Here is a 21,118-nt window from a genome sequence, read left to right on the forward strand (position 1 = left end):
AGAGTCTCTTTTGATGTCCGTTTTGGTCTTTCCTTTCTTTCCTGCTTTTTAATAACCTTTTGCTTTCTTCATATCTGATGCCCTTTGTATCATCCCACAACTCGTCTGTTCTTCAGTCATTAGTGTTCAATGCATCAAATCTATTCTTGAGATGGTCTCAGAATTCATGTGGAATATAGTCAAGGTTGTACCTTGGCTCTTGTGGACTTGTTTTAATTTTCTTCAGCTTCAGCTTGAACTTGCATATGAACAATTGATGGTCTGGTTCAAAGTTGGCCGTTGGCCCCGGCCTTGTTCTGACTGATGATATTGAGCTTCTCCAACTATTTCCACAGTTGTAGTCTATTTGATTCCTGTGTATTCCATCTGGTGAGGCCCACGTGTATAGTCGCTGTTCATGTTGTTGAAAAAAAGTATTTCTGATGAATAAGTTGTTGGCCTTTCAAAATTCTAACATGTGATCTCCATCATTGTTTCCATCACAAGGCCATACTTTCCAACTACCAATTCTTTGTTTCCAATTTTCTCGTTTCAATCACTAGTAATTCTCGATTCATCTTGATTGCATGTTTGATCAATTTCAGACTGCAGAGACTGGTAAAATCTTCAGTTTCTTCATCTTCGGCCTTAGTGGTTGGTGCATAAATTTGAATAATAGTCATATTAACTGGTCTTCCTTGTAGGTGTATGGATATTATTCTATCACTGACAGCATTGCATTTCAGGATAGATCTTGAAATGTTCTTTCTGACAGTGAATGAAATGTCGTTCCTCTTCAATCTGTCATTCCTGGCTTAGTAGACTATCTGATTGTCTGATTCAAAATGGCCAATACCAATACCAGGCCAATACCATTTCAGCTCATTACTGCCTTTGATGTCATCTGCAGGTGTTGCATTTCATTTGGAAAACTTCCACTTTTCCTTGATTCATGCTTCATACTTTCCACATTCTGATTATTAATGAATGTTCACAGCTATTTCCTCGCATTTTGAGTTGTCACATCAACAAAGGAAAGTCCTAAAAGCTTGATTCCATCCACATCATTAAAGTCAACTCTACTCTGAGGCAGCAGCTCTTCCCCAGCCGTATTTTGAGTGCTTTCCAACCTGAAGGGCTCATCTTCCAGCACTATATCAGGCAATATTTCAGCTGCTATCCATAAGGTTTTTCTGGACAATTTTTTCAGAAGTGGATTGCCATGGCTTTCTTCCCAGTTTGTCTTAGTCTGGAAACTCCACTGAAACCTGTCCACCATGGGCGACTCTGCTGGTATTTGAAATACCAGTGGTATAGCTTCTACATCACAGCAGTATGCAACCCACCACAGTACAATAGATTTGACAGGCAATTGCTAGTCTAAAATATGAAGAACCATGAAAGTGCCAGTGGCACAGAGAGTTAATTCAGGAGATGGAAAGATTGTTTTAAGGTAGCACTGGTGCAGTAAGTCTCAATTGGAGATAAAATCTGTACTCTGTCTAAAAGGAAAGATAGACTGTAGATTGGTAGAAACAGTGGTGATGGAAAAGATAAAGATAATGTAGAGCATGACTGAGTGAGGTCTTGAATGGCAAATTAAAGAATTTGGATTTTTCCTGGAGGTAATGTAAAATTGTTTGTAACAGTTAAAATTGGAAAATTCTCATTTGGTAATATTGAATATTAAGAGTTTAGGAAGCTATATATGCAATGTGCAATCATGTTGTTGTTGTTGTTAGGTGCCGTCGATTTGGCTCTGACTCATAGCGACCCTATGCACAACAGAACGAAACACTGCCCCATCCTGAGCCATCCTTACAATCGTTGTTACGCTTGAGCTCATTGCTGCAGCCACTGTGTCAATCCACCTCGTTGAGGGTCTTTCTCTTTTCCGCTGACCCTATTCTCTGCCAAGCATGATGTCCTTCTCCAGGGACTGATCCCTCCTGACAACATGTCCGAAGTACGTAAGACACGGTGTCGCCATACTTGCCTCTAAGGAGCATTCTGGCTGTACTTCTTCTAACACAGATTTGTTCATTCTTTTGGCAGCCCATGGTATATTCAATATTCTTCGCCAACACCACCATTCAAAGGCATCAATTCTTGTTCAGTCTTCCTTATTCATTGTCCAGCTTTCACATGCATATGATACAATTGAAAATACCGTGGCTTGGGCCAGGCGCACCTTAGTCTTCAGGATGACATCTTTGCCCTTCAACACTTTAAAGAGGTCCTTTGCAGCAGATTTACCCAATGCAATGAATCTTTTGATTTCTTTACTGTTGCTTCCATGGCTGTTGATTGTGAATCCAAGTAAAATGAAGTCCTTGACAACTTCAATCTTTCTCCATTTATCATGATGTTGCTCATTGGTCCATTTGTGAGGATTTTTGTTTTCTTTATGTTGAGGTGCAATCTATACTGAAGGCTATGGTCTTTGATCTTCATTAGTAAGTGCTTCAAGTCCTCTTCACTTTTAGCAAGCAAGGTTGTGTCATCTGTGAAACACAGGTTGTTAATCAGTCTTCCTCCAATCCTCATACCCCGTTCTTCTTCATATAGTCCAGCTTCTCGTATTATTTGCTCAGCTTACAGATTGAATAGGTATGGTGAAAGAATACAACCCTGACGCACACCTTTCCTGACTTTAAACCAATCAGTATCCCCTTGTTCTGTCCGAATAACCACCTCTTGATCTCTGTAAAGGCTCCTCATGAGCACAATTAAGTGTTCTGGAATTCCCATTCTTTGCAATGTTATCCATAGTTTGTTATGATCCACACAGTCGAATGCCTTTGCTTAGTCAATAAAACACAGGTAAACATCCTTATGGTATTCTCTGCTTTCAGCTAGGATCCATCTGACATCAGCAATGATATCCCTGGTTCCACGTCCTCTTCTGAAACTGGCCTGAATTTCTGGCAGTTCCCTGTCAATATACTGCTGCAGCCGTTTTTGAATGATCTTCAGCAGAATTTTGCTTGCCTGTGATATTAATGATATTGTTCTATAATTTCCACATTCAATTGGATCACCTTTCTTGGGAATAGGCATAAATATGGATTTCTTCCAGTCAGTTGGCCAGGGAGCTGTCTTCCATATTTCTTGGCAAAATGAATGAGCACCTCCAGCGCTGCATCTGTTTGTTGAAACATCTCAATTGATATTCCATCAATTCCTGGAGCCTTGTTTTTCGCCAGTGCCTTCAGAGCAGCTTAGACTTCTTCCTTCAATACCATCAGTTCCTGATCATATGCCACCTCTTGAAATGGTTGAACATCAACTATTTCTTTTTGGTATAATGACTCCGTATATTCCTTCCATCTTCTTTTGATGCTTCCTGCATCGTTTAATATTTTCCCCACAGAATCCTTCATTATTGCAACTTGAGGCTTGAATTTTTTCTTAGGTTCTTTCAGTTCGAGAAACACCGAGCGTATTCTTCCCTTTTGGTTTTCCATCTCCAGTTCTTTGCACATGTCATTATAATACTTTACTTTGTCTTCTCAAGACGTTCTTTGAAATCTCCTGTTCAGTTCTTTTACTTCATCAATTCTTCCTTTTGCTTTAGCTGCTCAACGTTTGAGAGAAAGTTTTAGAGTCTCCTCTGACATCCATCTTGGTCTTTTCTTTCTTTCCTGTCTTTTCAATGACCTCTCGCTTTCTTCATGGATGATATCCTTGATGTCATTCCACAACTCGTCTGATCTTTGGTCACCAGTGTTCAATGCATCAAATCTTTTCTTCAGGTGATCTCTAAATTCAGGTGGGATGTACTCAAGGTCATATTTTGCCTCGCATGGACTTGCCCTGCTTTTCTTCAGTTTCAGCCTGAACTTGCATATGAGCAACTGATGGTCTGTTCCACAGTCGGCTCCTGGCCTTGTTCTGACTGATGATATTGAGCTTTTCCATCCTCTCTTTCCACAGATGTAGTCAATTTGATTTCTTTGTGTTCCATCTGGCGAGGTCCATGTGTATAGTTGCCGTTTTTGTTGGTGAAAGAAGGTATTTGCAATGAAGAAGTCTTTGGTCTTGCAAAATTCTATCATTCTATCTCCGGCATTGTTTCTATCACCAAGGCCATATTTTCCAACTACTGATCCTTCTTCTTTGTTTCCAACTTTCGCGTTCCAATCGCCAGTAATTATCAATGCATCTTGATTGCATGTTCGATCAATTTCAGACTGTAGCAGCTGACAAAAATCTTCTGTTTCTTCATCTTTGGCCCTAGTGATTGGTGCGTAAATTTGAATAATAGTCGTATTAACTGGTCTTCCTTGTAGGCGTATGGATATTATCCTATCACTGACAGCATCGTAGTTCAGGATACATCTTGACATGTTCTTTTTGACAATGAATGCAACACCATTCCTCTTCAAGTTGTCATTCCCAGCATAGTAGACTACAGGATATTCTGATTCAAAATGGCCAATACCAGTCCATTTCAGCTCACTAATGCCTAGGATATCAATGTTCATGTGTTCCATTTCACTTTTGACGATTTCCAATTTTCCTAGATTCATACTTCGTACATTCCAGGTTCCAATTATTAATGGATGTTTCCAGCTGTTTCTTCTCATTTTGAGTTTTGCCACATTAGTGAATGAATATCCCGAAAGCCTTACTCCATCCACATCATTAAGGTCGACTCTACTTTGAGGAAGTAGCTCTTCCCCAGTCATCGTTCGAGTGCCTTCCAACCTGGGGCACTCATCTTCCAGCACTATATCAGACAATGTTCTGCTGCTATTCATAAGGTTTTCACTGGCTAATGCTTTTCAGAAGTAGACTGCCAGGTCCTTCTTCCTAGTCTGTCTTAGTCTGGAAGCTCAGCGGAAACCTGTCCTTCATGGGTAACCCTGCTGGTATCTGGATACCAGACATAGCTTCCAGCATCACAGCAACACGCATGCCCCCACAGTATGACAAACTGACAGACATGCGGGGGATGTGCCATCATAGGTATGCTGTCATAAGCTTTCTTGCTAGTCTGTCATAGTCTATGAAACCTGCTCCACATCATAGCAACAGACAAGCTCCAACTGACAAGTGGTGACTGCACATAAGGTGCATTGGTAGGAACTCAAACCTGGGTATCCTGCACAGTATACAGGTATATAATCTGAAAGAAATATATACACAGGCCTATTAAACTAAAAGAAATATACACACTATGTTAATTTTGGTCTTTATTGAATTTTGATATTCTGAGTCTTTATCTCTTTTATCATACTACTCTGGATTTTCTAAGCATTCTATGATGAGAATTTATCAACTTTATTCTGCAGTGCTCACCAGGGTTTTTTTCTCGGGCTTCACTAAATAATATTCCAACTCACTGGACTACCATAGGTCTCATTTTTGCTCCCTCTTCCCCACCCTCACCTCCTGACTACTCAGAAAGACAGGGCAGCATCAGACACTCCTCAGAGATCTTACAGCTCAACACAGAAGTACAGCCCAGGTGTAGGGAGAGAAGGAAAGGAGACTCGCATTAGGCAGGTGAGGAGCTGCTCTGAATTTAAAGCCCCGTGCCCCACAGGAGACAGTATCCTTTAGAGCATTATCGTGGACACAGCTTCTAGGGTCCCTGCAAAGGGCGTGCCAGTTATAAAAGTCACTGCACTCTAAGAAGCCCAAAACATGGCACCACCATCAGGTATTTATAGTTCCACACAGCCTAAATGCAATGTACTAATCAGAGATTATTTTTACCACAATGATGCTTAGCAATACAGTTGAAATCCCATCCTCACCTGATTTCCACGGAACAGAGCTAGAGTAAACCAAAGGTCAAATTCTCATATAGGTGAAAGGGTTTTATTAGCTCTTTGCCCACATTTATAATTAGAAAATGTATCAACAATAAAAGCAAACTATTGTAGCTCCAGGATGTTGTGAACCCTAATGTAAACTATGGACTTTAGTTAATAATAATATATCAATATGAGTTTATCAGCTGTAACAAATGTACCACAAGGTGTTAAAAATAGGAGACACAGAGTGCAGTGGGAAGGGGGTATATGAAAACGCTATACTTTTGTGTAATTTTTCTGTAAACCTAAAACTCCTCTAAAAAATAAAATCTATTTTTTAAAAAGTCAACATCTAGCAGTTGGTTAGAAATGTAGAACTGGTGCTTTCAGAAAGAAGATAGAATGAAATTTGCAATTTCAGGGAGTTGAACTGTTTGGGAAATTGGTCATCCGGGGTAAGAGAATGGAAAGAAAACTGTAGGTCTGAGCCTTAGGAAGGGCCAACAGTTGGGAAATGGGAGGAGGAAAAGGGGCCAGCACCCCAGTAAAAAACCCAGTGCCCTCGAATCGATTCTGACTCATAGCGACCCTATAGGATGGAACATGGAGAAAAAGTGTAATTCCATCATATAGGGGTAGAATTAGGAGAGCAGAAATAGAATCATGGAAGCACAGGCAGGAAGTTTCAATAAGAAAATTAACAAGAGTGTCAAATATCAAAAACAGGTCAATTATTCGAAAAGTTATTGCATTTAGATAATGAAATATAAGTTCCCTGCATTTCCCTAAGACATATCCCTGGGTTTAAAAGACAAAACCTATAGCTACAAGGGGATCACCTCCCCCCGACAGACACACATACTTTCTCCGCTATTCTTCATATTTTTTCCGTCTCCCATAGCTGCTGGGACAGGACTTAGGCACCTTGTTGAGTAGACAATCTTCTAAGGCTATAAGGTAAAAAATGTCACCTATATCCCGGGACAATTCAGCTCCTGATGCTATATTTATTTCACATTTTCATATGACTGTATTTAAACATATATGAAGTCATTCCAGAATTCCTTCTATTGTTTACCTCATTTTATTTCCTTAAAAAAAAAATCACTACAGTATCATTGATATTTTATGTTAGTGGGAAAGAAGGCGAGGTTAGGGTGAAATTGAAAGGGAATCGTTTCTCTTAAGCTACAGAAGGTCTAACAGCAGTTCATCCTCAAGGAGAGAACTAATATTGGTTAGCCTCCTGCAAGAGTCAATAGAGAACTCTCAGGGAGCATCATTTTCCATATTTTCTTTACCAAGTGAACCTCGAATACTCTTCTAGGTGGGCGTATATAAGAGAAATGCAGATTTTAGCTTCCTGGAGAATTTGTGATGTTCAGCAGCTGTTTTGTTTTCTCCTAGATCGGTTCTTACTTTGGCAGTGTTTTAACAACCATTGACATTGATAAAGATTCAAATACTGATATTCTCCTGGTTGGGGCTCCCACGTACATGGGAACGGAGAAGGAAGAACAAGGAAAAGTGTACGTGTACGCCCTGAATCAGGTAACGGGAACTGTGAGTTTGGTAGAAATCTAGGAGAATCTCTTCCCTTTTTCCTTCAGTTTCAAATAACATATTTCTGATTTTTCTACTCACTTTAGAAAAATGAACAAAGAAGTTTTTACGGCTTATCTATGCCATCAGCCCCCAGTTTTGAAATGAACATTTAGAATTCTAATAAAGTAGTTTAAGCTCTTAGATTATTTGCTTTGGAAATGTGAACTTTTTTTTTTTTTTTCGAAGCAGAGTAATATTGGATAAAAGCAGCTAAACATAACTCTCACTAAATTGCTCAATAAACTCACAGGGCAAGGCTTCATGATCTCTGGCCTGGAGGTGGGTGACATGAGCAGTTAAAGCTAGGAGAGGCAGGCTGTGCAGAAGTGAGTTTTAAGGCAATGACACCGGTAACTTTCAGAGAACCGCTATGGTCTTTGGAATATTCTCTGGGCAGAGGTGAGATTTTGTTTTCCACTTTTGACTTTTGACTTTATTTGTTAGGTGAAGTATTTCTTGATTTCTCCATCAGAAGAGTGTTTTTCTGTGTGTGGTCAGTATTTGTCTATTTAGGTTTTTAAAATTCTTAGCATCTCTCTCATATTACTTTATATCACAAATTATCTTTGTCCTATTATGTTTTGATTTCCTCCTGTCAACTTTTTTTTTTTTTTGTCCTGTGCTGTTTTTGCTTTTTTTCCGTGAAAATATGTTCTTGTCCACCTTTTACTAGTACTTTATCTCCTTTACCACCCCACCCGCGACAGCTTTGGAAAAAGTTTTTTTTGAACAGAATACATTTCTCTTTGTTCTATAGAAAAAACAAACCCATTGCCATTGACTTGATTGCGACTCATAGTGACCCTATAGGACAAAGTAGAAGTGCCCCGTGGAGTTTCCAAGGAGTACCTGGTGGATTTGAACTGCCGACCTTTTTGGTTATCAGTTGTAGCTCTTAACCACTATGCTACCAGGGTTTCCATTGTTATCTATAGTAGGGACTTTTCAAAGAAGCACAGTACTGGGTGAAGAAAAGATGGTGGCATGAGTTGAGGGCATAAAAATTCAGTTTTTTGGCTTTACCGAGATGTTGTGAGTTATGTACCTAGTCAACTGCATTAAATAGAGAATCCATTAAAATCCTCAGTAAAATCTTCTTTCCCTCACTGCTATTCTCTATTCTTTGAAACTCCTAACTTCTGTCTCAGAGAGGCATTTTTTTTAAAAGGAATTTTGCAACTTTTGCCATTGACGTACCAAATGTATTTTAATAGTGCTGATTTAGTATGTACTTAAAAAAATTCTGCTCTGCTGTAGTAATGATGGAAATCCATAAGTATCATGTTTATCTTTCTTACAGACAAGGTTTGAATATCAAATGAGCCTGGAACCCATTAAACAGACTTGCTGTTCGTCTCTGAAGCACGATTCATGCACAAAGGAAAACAGAAACGAGCCATGCGGGGCTCGTTTTGGAACAGCGATTGCGGCTGTAAAAGATCTCAATCTTGATGGATTTAATGACATCGTGATAGGAGCTCCACTAGAAGATGATCATGCGGGTGCTGTGTACATTTATCATGGAAGTGGCAAGACGATAAAGGAAGAGTATACACAAGTAAGAAGTTAAGCCTAAGATTCTTGTCCTTAAATGATAAAGGAGTTCAGTGTCAAACATCACCTGCCTTGCTTCATCTGTTAGCTAATTTCTTTCTTCTGACTCTTAATTGGGAAACCGGATGTAATATTCTTCTAAGTTTTCTCTATACTTTGTATTTTATCCTTTTATATAATTCCTTTTCTGTTGCTATTTGCCATGTCCCCATGATTTGGCCTTTTGAAAGGATTAAAACTAAAATTTTAACAATATCACTTAACTTCTGCAGTGTGCCTGATCCTAAACAGCAGATACCAGTTTCTGACTCGCAGAACAATAATTATATGATTTAGACAATAAAGGAGGTGAGATTATTGGTTTTAGATTCACTGTTCATGTTATTATAATAAAATTGTATTATATATATTTATATAAATGTTTTAGTGTAAATTTATATTTATATTAAATTTATATCTAAATATGACTATATTTATGTACACTCACCCTCACTTATCAACATGGTTAGGTTCCAAAGACCAAGCAAGTTTTTATGCAAAAATTGGAGTTACGTGAAAATGGAGGATGACCACATCAGATCACAAAATGATGTAATATACATCATTACATAACTGCCAAATTACATCATTATATCATTATGTAACTGCCAAACCACTGAGAATCACGGCCCAGCCAAATTGACACATAACTGTAACCGTCACAGCCAGTGTTATTCTCGCCTCACACCTTGGCATTCATTACTGCTGGGCTTATATCATTAATGCACAAAACAGCCAGATAGGAGATTTTTTATTATTGTCATAAATGCAAAATTTTAGATAACATGATAGTCGATAAGTGGAGAGTAGGTGTATAAAGTAGCAACTAAACTGGTATGCTTTTATCAAATAAATTTAGATTTCTGAAGGTTTATAATTTTCTCACAAATATTCCTCTTGGAAAAAAATTGAATAATTAAACTTAACCTGCAGGAGATTTCTGTTGTTGTTTTAAATTTATGGTCAATTAAAAGCACTAATCCATAAAGGTAATTTTTTCTACATACAAAAGAAAAAATATCAAATGTATAGAAGTATTTAAGGACCATAAAAATAGAGGAGTTTAAAGGATTCCTTCTAATTTAATTGCCTGTTTTTGTGAAACCATAATTGTTTAGGCATTGAAAAACTACTTATAACAGAAAATAGAATTCACTATTCTCCAGCTTATATAATATCAAAAGAAATCAGAACATGAATTATTTCTTTTTACATTTGACTATTCTCTTTGGTTCTGTAGTTAGCAGAGTTCTCAAAACCTACTTATGTATTGAGAAGTTGTGCTTAATTTTTCATGAAGTCGTAATGACATTTGTAGTGAAATAACAAAGGATTTAGTTCAGTAACACTTCTATTCATTTAATAAATGATTTTTTTTCTATTAAAATCCTCACAGTATTATTTACTCAACTAAGAAGAGGCAATATTAACCATTAGGGCATGATGGAATCAGGAAAGGCAGAATAGGGTTTCTTTCTTGTGTTCTACCACTTGATTGCTTCACTATTAATCCCACAAATTAAATAATGCAGCATTTGAAGTAGCAAAGGGAGGGTTATTTTACTCATTAATGCATGGAATAGATTGCCGTAAGCAATTTATTTGTAAAATGATGGTAAATTAAGATACAACTTTAAACAAAAAAGGTATATTTGAGCTTTGAGCTGGGTTTGTTCATCAGCAAAATACTTTCCCAATGATTGGTGAAGATGTACTCACTTGTTTCCATGGTTACGAGAAGTGCTGCTTGTGAAAGAGTTGGTTGATCCAGAATCAAACTAAATCAGCTCCTCCAGAGCCAATAAGGCGAGTATCTCCTGATTTGTTTGCTGCAAATAAGGAAATACGTCCCAATGAGCCAAAAAAAAAACTAGACGTGAAAAATGTTTGCCTTATTTAGTTTCTCATTTTATGATATTAAATGGAAAATAAGAGAATGAGAAAACCCCAAGTATGGGGAGAGTCTATAAGTCCTCTTTCCTGCCCATTGGGTTCTGTTACCTGCTTAAACCAAAGCCCAGTCAGGAAGTAAATGTATCAAACACATCATGTATGGTAACGGGCACTGATCAGTATCCAAGAACTCCATGTTTGTGCTTTCCCAACATGGTGGTTACGTGTAAGTGGAATTAAATCTATTGTGCCCTTGACTTTCAAGACAAATTTGGATAGAACAATAAAGAATATGGACTATTGGAAAATGTATTTGATGGAATGTGTTATTTATACCCTATCCCAAAGGTCAATAAACCCCAAATTGACCACCCGGGACAATCTCCTACTCCCCCAGTTGCTTGTATAGGTTTTCAGGGTTTCCAGTACTTTTAAATATCTTTGTGTAATGGGGCTGAACAGGATCTAGAAAGCAGAGTCAGTTACTCCAGTTTTCCTGGAGGATTAGACAATATAAACAATTATATAATTGTTTTTTTTTACCCACTTCTCTTGGGTGTCAGCAACCCTGAAAAGATTTTGTCTGTCCTGTAAAAAGAACAACATCCTTTGGGAACATTTGAGTGTTTCCTCTCGTCTGCACATGAGAGGCCTCTTGGGCAGTTTTCCAAAAGGTCTTTAGTTTTAGTTTTTGTTAACCAATTCAAGTTTCCAGACATACTTAAAACTGTTTTGAACAGATGCTTCCCGCATAAATAATGGTCTCTGTTGTGATTTTCACAGCGTATTCCATCAGGTGGAGATGGTAAGACACTGAAATTTTTTGGCCAATCTGTCCATGGAGAAATGGATTTAAATGGTGACGGTCTGACTGATGTGACTATCGGAGGCCTTGGTGGTGCTGCCCTCTTCTGGTATGTATTTTAGTAACATCCAATTAATTTGATAATCTTTCACACAGTTCCAGATCTTGGGTGGGATCTGAGCTTATGTCATCACACCAAATATCTATTTCCTTTTGTGCTCCTTTATGCAGATACAAGTTATTCAGTTGAATAAGCCAAAATAATCAACAGATTAGAAGAATAAAGAAACCTATTTTGTGCTGACACTAAGGAGAAGGATGTCTAATAAAGGATATAGCAATGCAAGAAATTGCTCCTAACTTTTTTTTTTTTTTAAGTTACTTACAACCTTTCATGACAATTTGTTGTTGTTGTTAGGTGCCATCAAGTCGGCTCTGATTCATAGCGACCCTATGCACAATAGAATGAAACACTGCCCGGTCCTGCGCCATCCTTACAATCGTTGTTATACTTGAGCTCATTGTTGCAGCCACTGAGTCAATCCACCTCGTTGAGGGTCTTCCTCTTTTCCACTGACACTGTACTCTGCCAAGCATGATGTCCTTCTCCAGGGACTGAACCCTCCTGACAACATGTCCAAAGTATGTAAGATGCAGTCTCGCCATCCTTGCCTCTAAGGAGCATTCTGGTTGCACTTCCTCCAAGACAGATTTGTTCGTTCTTTTTTTTTTTTTTTTAAATAATTTTTATTGTGCTTTAAATGAAAGTTTACAAATCAAGTCAGTCTGTCACATATAAACTTATACACACCTTACTAAAAAAAACCCAGTGCCGTACATACTCCCATTTACTCTCCCCCTAATAAGTCAGTACGCTCCCTCCTTCCAGTCTCTCCTTTCGTGACCATTTTGCCAGTTTCTAACCCTCTCTACCCTCCCATCTCCCCTCCAGACAGGAGGTGCAAACACAGTCTCAAGTGTCCACCTGATACAAGTAGCTCACTCTTCATCAGTATCTCTCTCCAACCCATTGTCCAGTCCCTTTCATGTTTGATGAGTTGTCTTCGGGAATGGTTCCTGTCCTGGGCCAACAGAAGGTTGAGACCATGACCACCAGGATTCTTCTAGTCTCAGTCAGACCATTAAGTCTGGTCTTTTTATGAGAATTTGGGGTCTGCATCCCACTGTTCTCCTGCTTCCTCAGGGGTTCTCTGTTGTGCTGCCTGTCAGGACAGTCATCGGTTGTGGCCGGGCACCATCTAGTTCTTCTGGTCTCAGGATGATGTAAGTCTCTGGTTCATGTGGCCCTTTCTGTCTCTTGGGCTCATAGTTATCGTGTGACCTTGGTGTTCTTCATTCTCCTTTGATCCAGGTGGGTCGAGACCAATTGATGCATTTTAGATGGCCGCTTGTTAGCATTTAAGACCCCAGACGCCACACTTCAAAGTGGGATGCAGAATGTTTTCTTAATAGAATTTATTTTGCCAATTGACTTCGAAGTCCCCTTAAGCCATAGTCCCCAAACCCCCACCCTTGCTCCGCTGACCCTTGAAGCATTCAGTTTATCCCGGAAACTTCTTTGCTTTGGGTCCAGTCCAGTTGAGCTGACTTTCCCCGTATTGAGTATTGTCCTTCCCTTCACCTAAAGTAGTTATTATCTACTATCTAATCGGTAAATAACCCTCACCCACCCTCCATCCCTCCCCCCTCTTGTAACCACAAAAGAATGTGTTCTTCTCAGTTTATACTGCTTCTCAAGATCTTATAATAGTGGTCTTATACAATACTTGTCCTTTTGCATCTGACCAATTTCACTCACCATAATGCCTTCCAGGTTCCTCCATGTTATGAAATGTTTCACAGATTCATCACTGTTCTTTATCAATGCGTAGTATTCCATTGTGTGAATATACCATAATTTATTTAAGCATTCATCCGTTGATGGACACCTTGGTTGCTTCCAGCTTTTTGCTGTTGTAAACAGTGCTGCAGTAAACATGGGTGTGCATATATCTGTTCGTGTAAAGGCTCTTATTTCTCTAGAGTATATTCCGAGGAGTGGGATTTCTGGGTTGTATGGTAGTTCTATTTCTAACTTTTTAAGAAAACACCAGATAGATTTCCAAAGTGGTTGTACCATTTTACATTCCCACCAGCAGTGTATGAGTTCCAATCTCTCCGCAGCCTCTCCAACATTTATTATTTTGTGTTTTTTGGATTAATGCCAGCCTTGTTGGAGTGAGATGGAATCTCATGGTAGTTTTAATTTGCATTTCTCTAATGGCTAATGATCGGGAGCATTTTCTCATGTATCTGTCAGCTGCCTGAATATCTTCATTAGTGAAGTGCGTGTTCATATCCTTTGCCCTATTTTTGATTGGGTTGTTTGTCTTTTTGTGGTTGAGTTTTAACAGAATCATATAGATTTTAGAGATCAGGCGCTAGTCAGAGATGTCATAGCTGAAAATTTTTTCCTAATCTGTAGGTGGTCTTTTTACTCTTTTGGTGAAGTCCTTAGATGAGCATAGGTATTTGATTTTTAGGAGCTCCCAGTTGTCTGGTTTCTCTTTGTCATTTTTAGTAATATTTTGTATTCTGTTTATGCCTTGTATTAGGGCTCCTAACGTTGTCCCTATTTTTTCTTCCATGATCTTTATCGTTTTAGTCTTTATGTTTAAGTCTTTGATCCACTTGGAGTTAGTTTTTGTGCATGGTGTGAGGTATGGGTCCTGTTTCATTTTTTTGCAAATGGATATCCAGTTATGCCAGCACATTTGTTAAAAAGACTATCTTTTCCCCAATTGACTGACACTGGGCCTTTGTCAAATATCAACTGCTCATACATGGATGCATTTATGTCTGGATTCTCAATTCTGTTCCATTGGTCTATGTGCCTGTTGTTGTACCAGTTCTAGGCTGTTTTGACTACTGTGGCTGTATAATATGTTCTAAAATCAGGTAGAGTGAGGCCTCCCACGTTCTTCTTCTTTTTCAGTAATGCTTTACTTATCCGGGGCTTCTTTCCCTTCCATATGAAGTTGGTGATTTGTTTCTCCATCACATTAAAAAATGTCATTGGAATTTGGATCGGAAGTGCTTTGTAGGTATAGATGGCTTTTGGTAGAATAGACATTTTAACTATGTTAAGTCTTCCTATCCATGAGCAAGGTATGTTTTTCCACTTATGTAGGTCCCTTTTAGTTTCTTGCACAAGTACTTTGTAATTTTCTTTGTATAGGTCTTTTACATCTTCAGTAAGATTTATTCCTAAGTATTTTATCTTCTTGGGGGCTACTGTGAATGGTATTGATTTGGTTATTTCCTCTTCGATGTTCTTTTCGTTGATGTAGAGGAATCCAAGTGATTTTTGTATGTTTATCTTGTAACCTGAGACTCTGCCAAACTGTTCTATTAGTTTCAGTAGTTTTCTGGAGGATTCCTTAAGGTTTTCTGTGTATAAGATCATGTCATCTGCAAATAGAGATAATTTTACTTCTTCCTTGCCAATCTGGATACCCTTTATTTCTTTATCTAGCCTAATTGCTCTGGCTAGGACATCTAACACAATGTTTAATAAGAGTGGTGATAAAGGGCATCCTTGTCTGGTTCCCGTTCTCAAGGGAAATGCTTTCAGGCTCTCTCCATTTAGAGTGATGTTGGCTGTTGGCTTTGTATAGATGCCCTTTATTATGTTGAGGAATTTTCCTTCAATTCCTATTTTGCTGAGAGTTTTTATCATAAATGGGTGTTGGACTTTGTCAAATGCCTTTCTGCATCAATTGATAAGATCATGTGGTTTTTGTCTTTTGTTTTATTCATGTGGTGGATTACGTTGATTATTTTTCTAGTATTGAACCATCCCTGCATACCTGGTATGAATCACATGTGGTCATGGTGAATTATTTTTTTGATATGCTGTTGTATTCTATTGGGTAGAATTTTGTTGAGGTTTTTGCATCCACATTCATGAGAGATATAGGTCTGTAATTTTCTTTTCTTGTGGTGCCTTTACCTGGTTCTGGTATCAGGGATATGGTGGCTTCATAGAATGAGTTAGGTAGTATTCCGTCATTTTCTATGCTTTGAAATACCTTTAGTAGTAGTGGTGTTAACTCTTCTCTGAAAGTTTGGCAGAACTCTGCAGTAAAGCCGTCCGGGCCACGGCCTCTTTTTGTTGGGAGTTTTTTGATTACCTTTTCAATCTTTTTTTTTTGCTATGGGTCTATTTAGTTGTTCTGATTGTGTTAGTTTAGGTAGGTAGTGTTTTTCTAGGAATTCATCCATTTCTTCTAGGTTTGCAAATTTGTTAGAGTATAATTTTTTGTAATAATCTGATATGATTCTTTTAATTTCAGTTGGGTCTGTTGTGATGTGGCCCATCTCGTTTCTTATTCGGGTTATTTGTTTCCTTTCCTGTATTTCTTTAGTCAGCCTGGCCAGTGGTTTATCAGTTTTGTTAATTTTTTCGAAGAACCAGCTTTTGGTTCTGTTAATTCTTTCAGTTGTTTTTTTGTTCTCTAATTCATTTAGTTCAGCTCTAATTTTTATAATTTGTTTTCTTCTGGTGCCTAATGGATTCTTTTGTAGCTCCCTTTCTATTTGTTGAAGTCGTAGGGACAGTTCTCTGATTTTGGCTCTTTCTTCTTCATGTATGTGTGCATTTATCGATATAAATTGACCTCTGAGCACTGCTTTTGCTGTGTCCCAGAGGTTTGATAGGAAGTGTTTTCATTCTTGTTGCATTCTATGAATTTCTTTATTCCCTCCTTAATGTCTTCTCTAACTCAGTCTTTTTTGAGCGGGGTATTGTTCAGTTTCCAAGTATTTGATTTCTTTTCCCTGATTTTTCTGTTATTGATTTCCACTTTTATGGCCTTGTGGTCTGAGAAGATGCTTTGTAATATTTCAATGTTTTGGATTCTGCAAAGGTTTGTTTTATGACCTAATATGTGGTCTATTCTAGAGAATGTTCCATGTGCACTAGAAAAAAAGGTATACTTTGCAGCTGTTGGGTGGAGTGTTCTGTATAAGTCTATGAGGTCAAGTTGGTTGATTGTAGCAATTAGGTCTTCTGTGTCTTTATTGAGCTTCTTACTGGAAGTCCTATCCTTCTCCGAAAGTGGTGTGTTGAATTCTTCTACTATAATTGTGGAGGTGTCTATCTCACTTTTCAGTTCTGTTAAAGTTTGTTTTATGTATCTTGCAGCCCTGTCATTGGGTGCATAAATATTTAATATGGTTGTAGTTTCCTGGTCAATTGTCCCTTTAATCATTATGTAGTGTCCTTCTTTATCCTTTGTGGTGGATTTAACTTTAAAGTCTATTTTGTCAGAAATTAATATTGCTACTCCTCTTCTTTTTTGCTTGTTGTTTGCTTGATATATTTTTTTCCATCCTTTGAGTTTTAGTTTGTGTCTCTAAGTCTAAGGTGTGTCTCTTGTAGGCAGCATATAGACGGATCATGTTTCTTTATCCAGTCTGAGACTCTCTGTCTCTTTATTGGTGCGTTTAGTCCATTTACATTCAGCGTAATTATAGACAACTATGTGTTTAGTGCTGTCATTTTGATGCCTTTTTGTGTGTGTTGTTGACAATTTCATTTTTCCACTTACTTTTTTGTGCTGAGACTTTTTCTTTGTAAATTATGTGTTCCTCATTTTCATAGTAGTTGAATTTATGTTTGCTGAGTCATTATGTTTTTCTTGGTTTTTATTTTGAGTTACGGAATTGTTAGACCTCTTTGTGGTTACCTTAATATTTACCCCTATTTTTCTAAGTAAAAACCTAGCTTGTATCATCCTATATCGCCTTGTTTTCATCTCCATATGGCAGTTCTATGCCTCCTGTATTTAGTCCCTCTTTTTGATTATTGTGATCTTTTACATAATGACTTCAATGATTCCCTGTTTTGAGCATTTTTTTTTTTAATTAATCTTAATTTATTTTTGTGATTTCCCTATTTGAGTTGATATCAGGATGTTCTGTTCTGTGACCTTGTGTTGTGTTCGTATCTGTTATTATTGATTTTCTGACCAATTTCCTTTAGTATTTCTTGTAGCTTTGGTTTGGTTTTTGCAAATTCTCTAAGCTTGTGTTTATCTGTAAATGTTTTAATTTCACCTTCATATTTGAGAGAGAGTTTTGCTGGATATATAATCCTTGGCTGGCAGTTTTTCTCTTTCAGTGCTCTATATATGTCATCCCATTGCCTTCTTGACTGCCTGGTTTCTGCTGAGTAGTCTGAACTTATTCTTATTGAGTCCCCTTTGTAGGAGACCTTTCTTTTATCCCTGGCTGCTTTTAAAATTTTCTCTTTATCTTTGGTTTTGGCAAGTTTGATAATAATATGTCTTGGTGATTTTCTTTTTGGATCAGTCTTATATGGGGTTCGATGAGCATCTTGGATAGGTATCCTTTCGTCTTTCATGATGTCAGGGAAGTTTTCTGCCAACAGATCTTCAACTATTCTCTCTGTATTTTCTATTATCCCTCCCTGTTCTGGAACTCCAATCACACACAAGTTGTTATTCTTGTTAGCGTCCCACATGATTCTTAGGGTTTCTTCATTTTTTTTAATTCTTTTCTCTCATTTTTCTTCAACTATATTGGTGTCAATTGCCTTATCCTCCAGCTCCTGCACTCTGCATTCCAATTGCTCGATTCTGCTCCTCTGACTTCCTATTGAGTTGTCTAATTCTGTAATTTTACTGTTAATCTTTTGGATTTCTGAATGCTGTCTCTCTGTGGATTCTTGCAGCTTATTAATTTTCCCACTATGTTCTTGAATAATCTTTTTGAGTTCTTCAACTGCTTTATCAGTGTGTTCCTTGGCTTTTTCTGTAGTTCATCTTATTTCATTTCTGAGGTCATCCCTGATGTCTTGAAGCATTCTGTAAATTAGTTTTTTATATTCTGCATCTGGCAGTTCCAGGACTGTATCTTCATGTGGGAAAGATTTTGATTCTTTAAGTTGAGGAGTTGTGGAAGCAATCATGGTCTACTTCTTTATGTGGTTTGATATCGACTGCTGTCTCCGAGCCATCTATAAGATATTATAATGATTTGTCTTATTTTATATTTGCTCACTGAGTCTTATCTTGTTTTGTTTTCTTTCAGTATACGTGGATGGGCTACTAGATTGTGCTGTCTTGATTGTTGTAGCCTTTGAATCACTTATGTCCTATTACCAGCTGGTTTGGGCTGTTACCAGATATATAAGCCTAAGAGTCCATTCACTATTCTTGAGTAGAATCTGATTTTGGGTCACCAACTGTGCGGTGTAGACTGTCACCTATTAACTTAGAGGAGTAATGGTGATAGTTGTGTGCACCAGATTCTAGTAGCAGCAGGGGGTCACACTCCAGGGGGGCAGGATGCTGACAGGCTTCCCCCAAGTGCCAGTAAGGTAGGTGTGTCTCTATTCCTAAAGCACTTTGGTGGATGGGCTTTGTGGCTGTACCTTAGGCACCCAATGCATGTACCTCTACAGATTGGCAGGTGTCACTATCCTCAGACTCCCTTGACAGGAGGCTAGGTGGTTTGGGTGGTGCTTCAGCCCTCAGTTCCCCGTTATGGGTCAGTGATGGCTCTGTTTAATAGGTAGAAATATCAGACCTGGAAAACTTGTCTTTCCAGTAATCCGCTAAAACAATTACAGTCAGATCACTATCAGAATTGCCTTTGCATTATAATAGCCACCTTGTTCCCTGTAGGGATGAATGCCCAAGACTGTGGATTTCATATGCTTGGCTGGAGCTGGTTCTGTATTTTTATTCCAATTTCAGGAAGTCAGGGAAGGATTTTTGGTCCCTGGGTTTTTTGTAGCTGCTTCTCTCAGGCCAGGAGAATGGGTTAGGAAAAGACAAAAAAAAAAAAAAAAACGCAGAGCACTTTACTCCCTGGCCCAGAAAATTCCAATGTTAATGAAGCCACCTGGGAAGGGAAGGGAAGGGAGGGATCAGATAGATAGGCGAGAGTAGCACCCAGGAATATAGATAAAGTTACTTACCTTGCTTGGTGATGACTGTTTTATCTGAGATTCCTGAGGGGTGTGTAGTCTGTGTGCGCTGGCTGGGTCAAGATTGCCCCCGAGGGTCAGGCTCGCATCCTGTGCTTGTGCTGTCTCAGAAGCTGTGGTCAGCTCCTCCCCTCCCAGTCCAAAGCCCAGTGCCAAGGTTTCCCAGCTGGGATGCCGCACTCCAGGCTCCAAAACCAGTTGCTGCCTCCCGGTGACTTCTGTTAGCTGCGTTACTGCGCTGCCTGCATGCACTGGCTGGGCTTCCCCCGAGGTCACTTCAGGGGGCTAGGGCTGCGTCCCATGTTTGCACTGTCTCAGGAAGCCATGCTCAGCTCTGCTGCACCCAGTCCAAAGCCTGGCGCCAAGGTTTTCTGACTGGGACACTGGCTCCAGGCTCCGAAAATGGTCACTGTGTCCCCGTGGTTGCTCGTTCTCTCTTTAGCCACGTCAGTGTGCACCCTGCTTGCACTGGCTGAGTTTCTATGGAGGTTACCCCAGGGAGCTAGGGGTTAGGGCTGTGTCCCGTGCCTGCCTCGCCTCAGCAAGCCGCAATCAGCCCCACCACTCGGCACCAGGGAACCGCGAGGGCTCAAGGCTGTGGTGCCAGACACCAGCTCCAGAGGCAGTTGCTGCTTCAGGACACAGCTTTTCGCTCTCTTGTCACTCAGGTCAACTCTTTAGGTCTGTGTTTGATGGTCAGGGTTCGTAGATTGTCATGTATGTGATCAATTCACTTGTTTTTCCGAGTCTTTGTTGCAAGAGGGATCCGAGGGAGCTTCTACCTAGTCAGCCATCTTGGCCCCACCCTGTTCGTTCTTTTGGCAGTCCATGGTATATACAATATTCTTCGCCAACACCACAATTCAAAGGCGTCAACTCTTCTTCGGTCTTCCTTATTCATTGTTTGAAAAACCCATGGCTTGGGTCAGGTGCACCTTAGTCTTCAGGGCGACATCTTTGCTCTTCAACGCTTTGAAGAGATCCTTTGCAGCAGATTTACCCAATGCAATGCGTCTTTTGATTTCTTGACTGCTGCTTCCATGGCTGTTGATTATGGATCCAAGTAAAATGAAATCCTTGACAACTTCAGTCTTTTCTCCGTTTATCATGATGTTGCTCATTGGTCCAGTTGTGAAGATTTTTGTTTTCTTTATGTTAAGGTGCAATCCATACTGAAGGCTGTGGTCTTTGATCTTCATTAGTAAGTGCTTCAAGTCCTCTTCACTTTCAGCAAGCAAGGTTGTGTCATCTGCATAACACAGGTTGTTAATGAGTCTTCCTCCAATCCTGATGCCCTGTTCTTCTTCATATAGTCCAGCTTTTTTCTGACAATTTACTCTTCATTTATTTAACCTAATAGAATTAGACAAAAAATTAGACAATTGTCCAACATTGTCTGAATATATTCATACTGTTGGTCAAGCATAGAGCCATCTTCAGTAACATCCTGGCTCAACCTTT

General features: G+C 39.0%; 1 protein-coding gene across 1 annotated transcript in view; it reads left to right on the forward strand.

Annotated features, from left to right (window-relative positions):
- Positions 1-21,118, forward strand: part of ITGA1 (integrin subunit alpha 1) — a 231,824-nt gene that overhangs the window by 151,110 nt on the left and 59,596 nt on the right. The window contains exons 13-15 of the mRNA XM_010588138.3: positions 7,152-7,295; positions 8,650-8,907; positions 11,619-11,749. Of these exons, the coding sequence (XP_010586440.2) occupies positions 7,152-7,295; positions 8,650-8,907; positions 11,619-11,749 (533 nt within the window). The remainder of the gene's footprint in view (positions 1-7,151; positions 7,296-8,649; positions 8,908-11,618; positions 11,750-21,118) is intronic.

Source organism: Loxodonta africana, chromosome 2 (genome assembly GCF_030014295.1).
Source record: "Loxodonta africana isolate mLoxAfr1 chromosome 2, mLoxAfr1.hap2, whole genome shotgun sequence".
NCBI classification, from domain to species: Eukaryota; Metazoa; Chordata; class Mammalia; order Proboscidea; family Elephantidae; genus Loxodonta; species Loxodonta africana.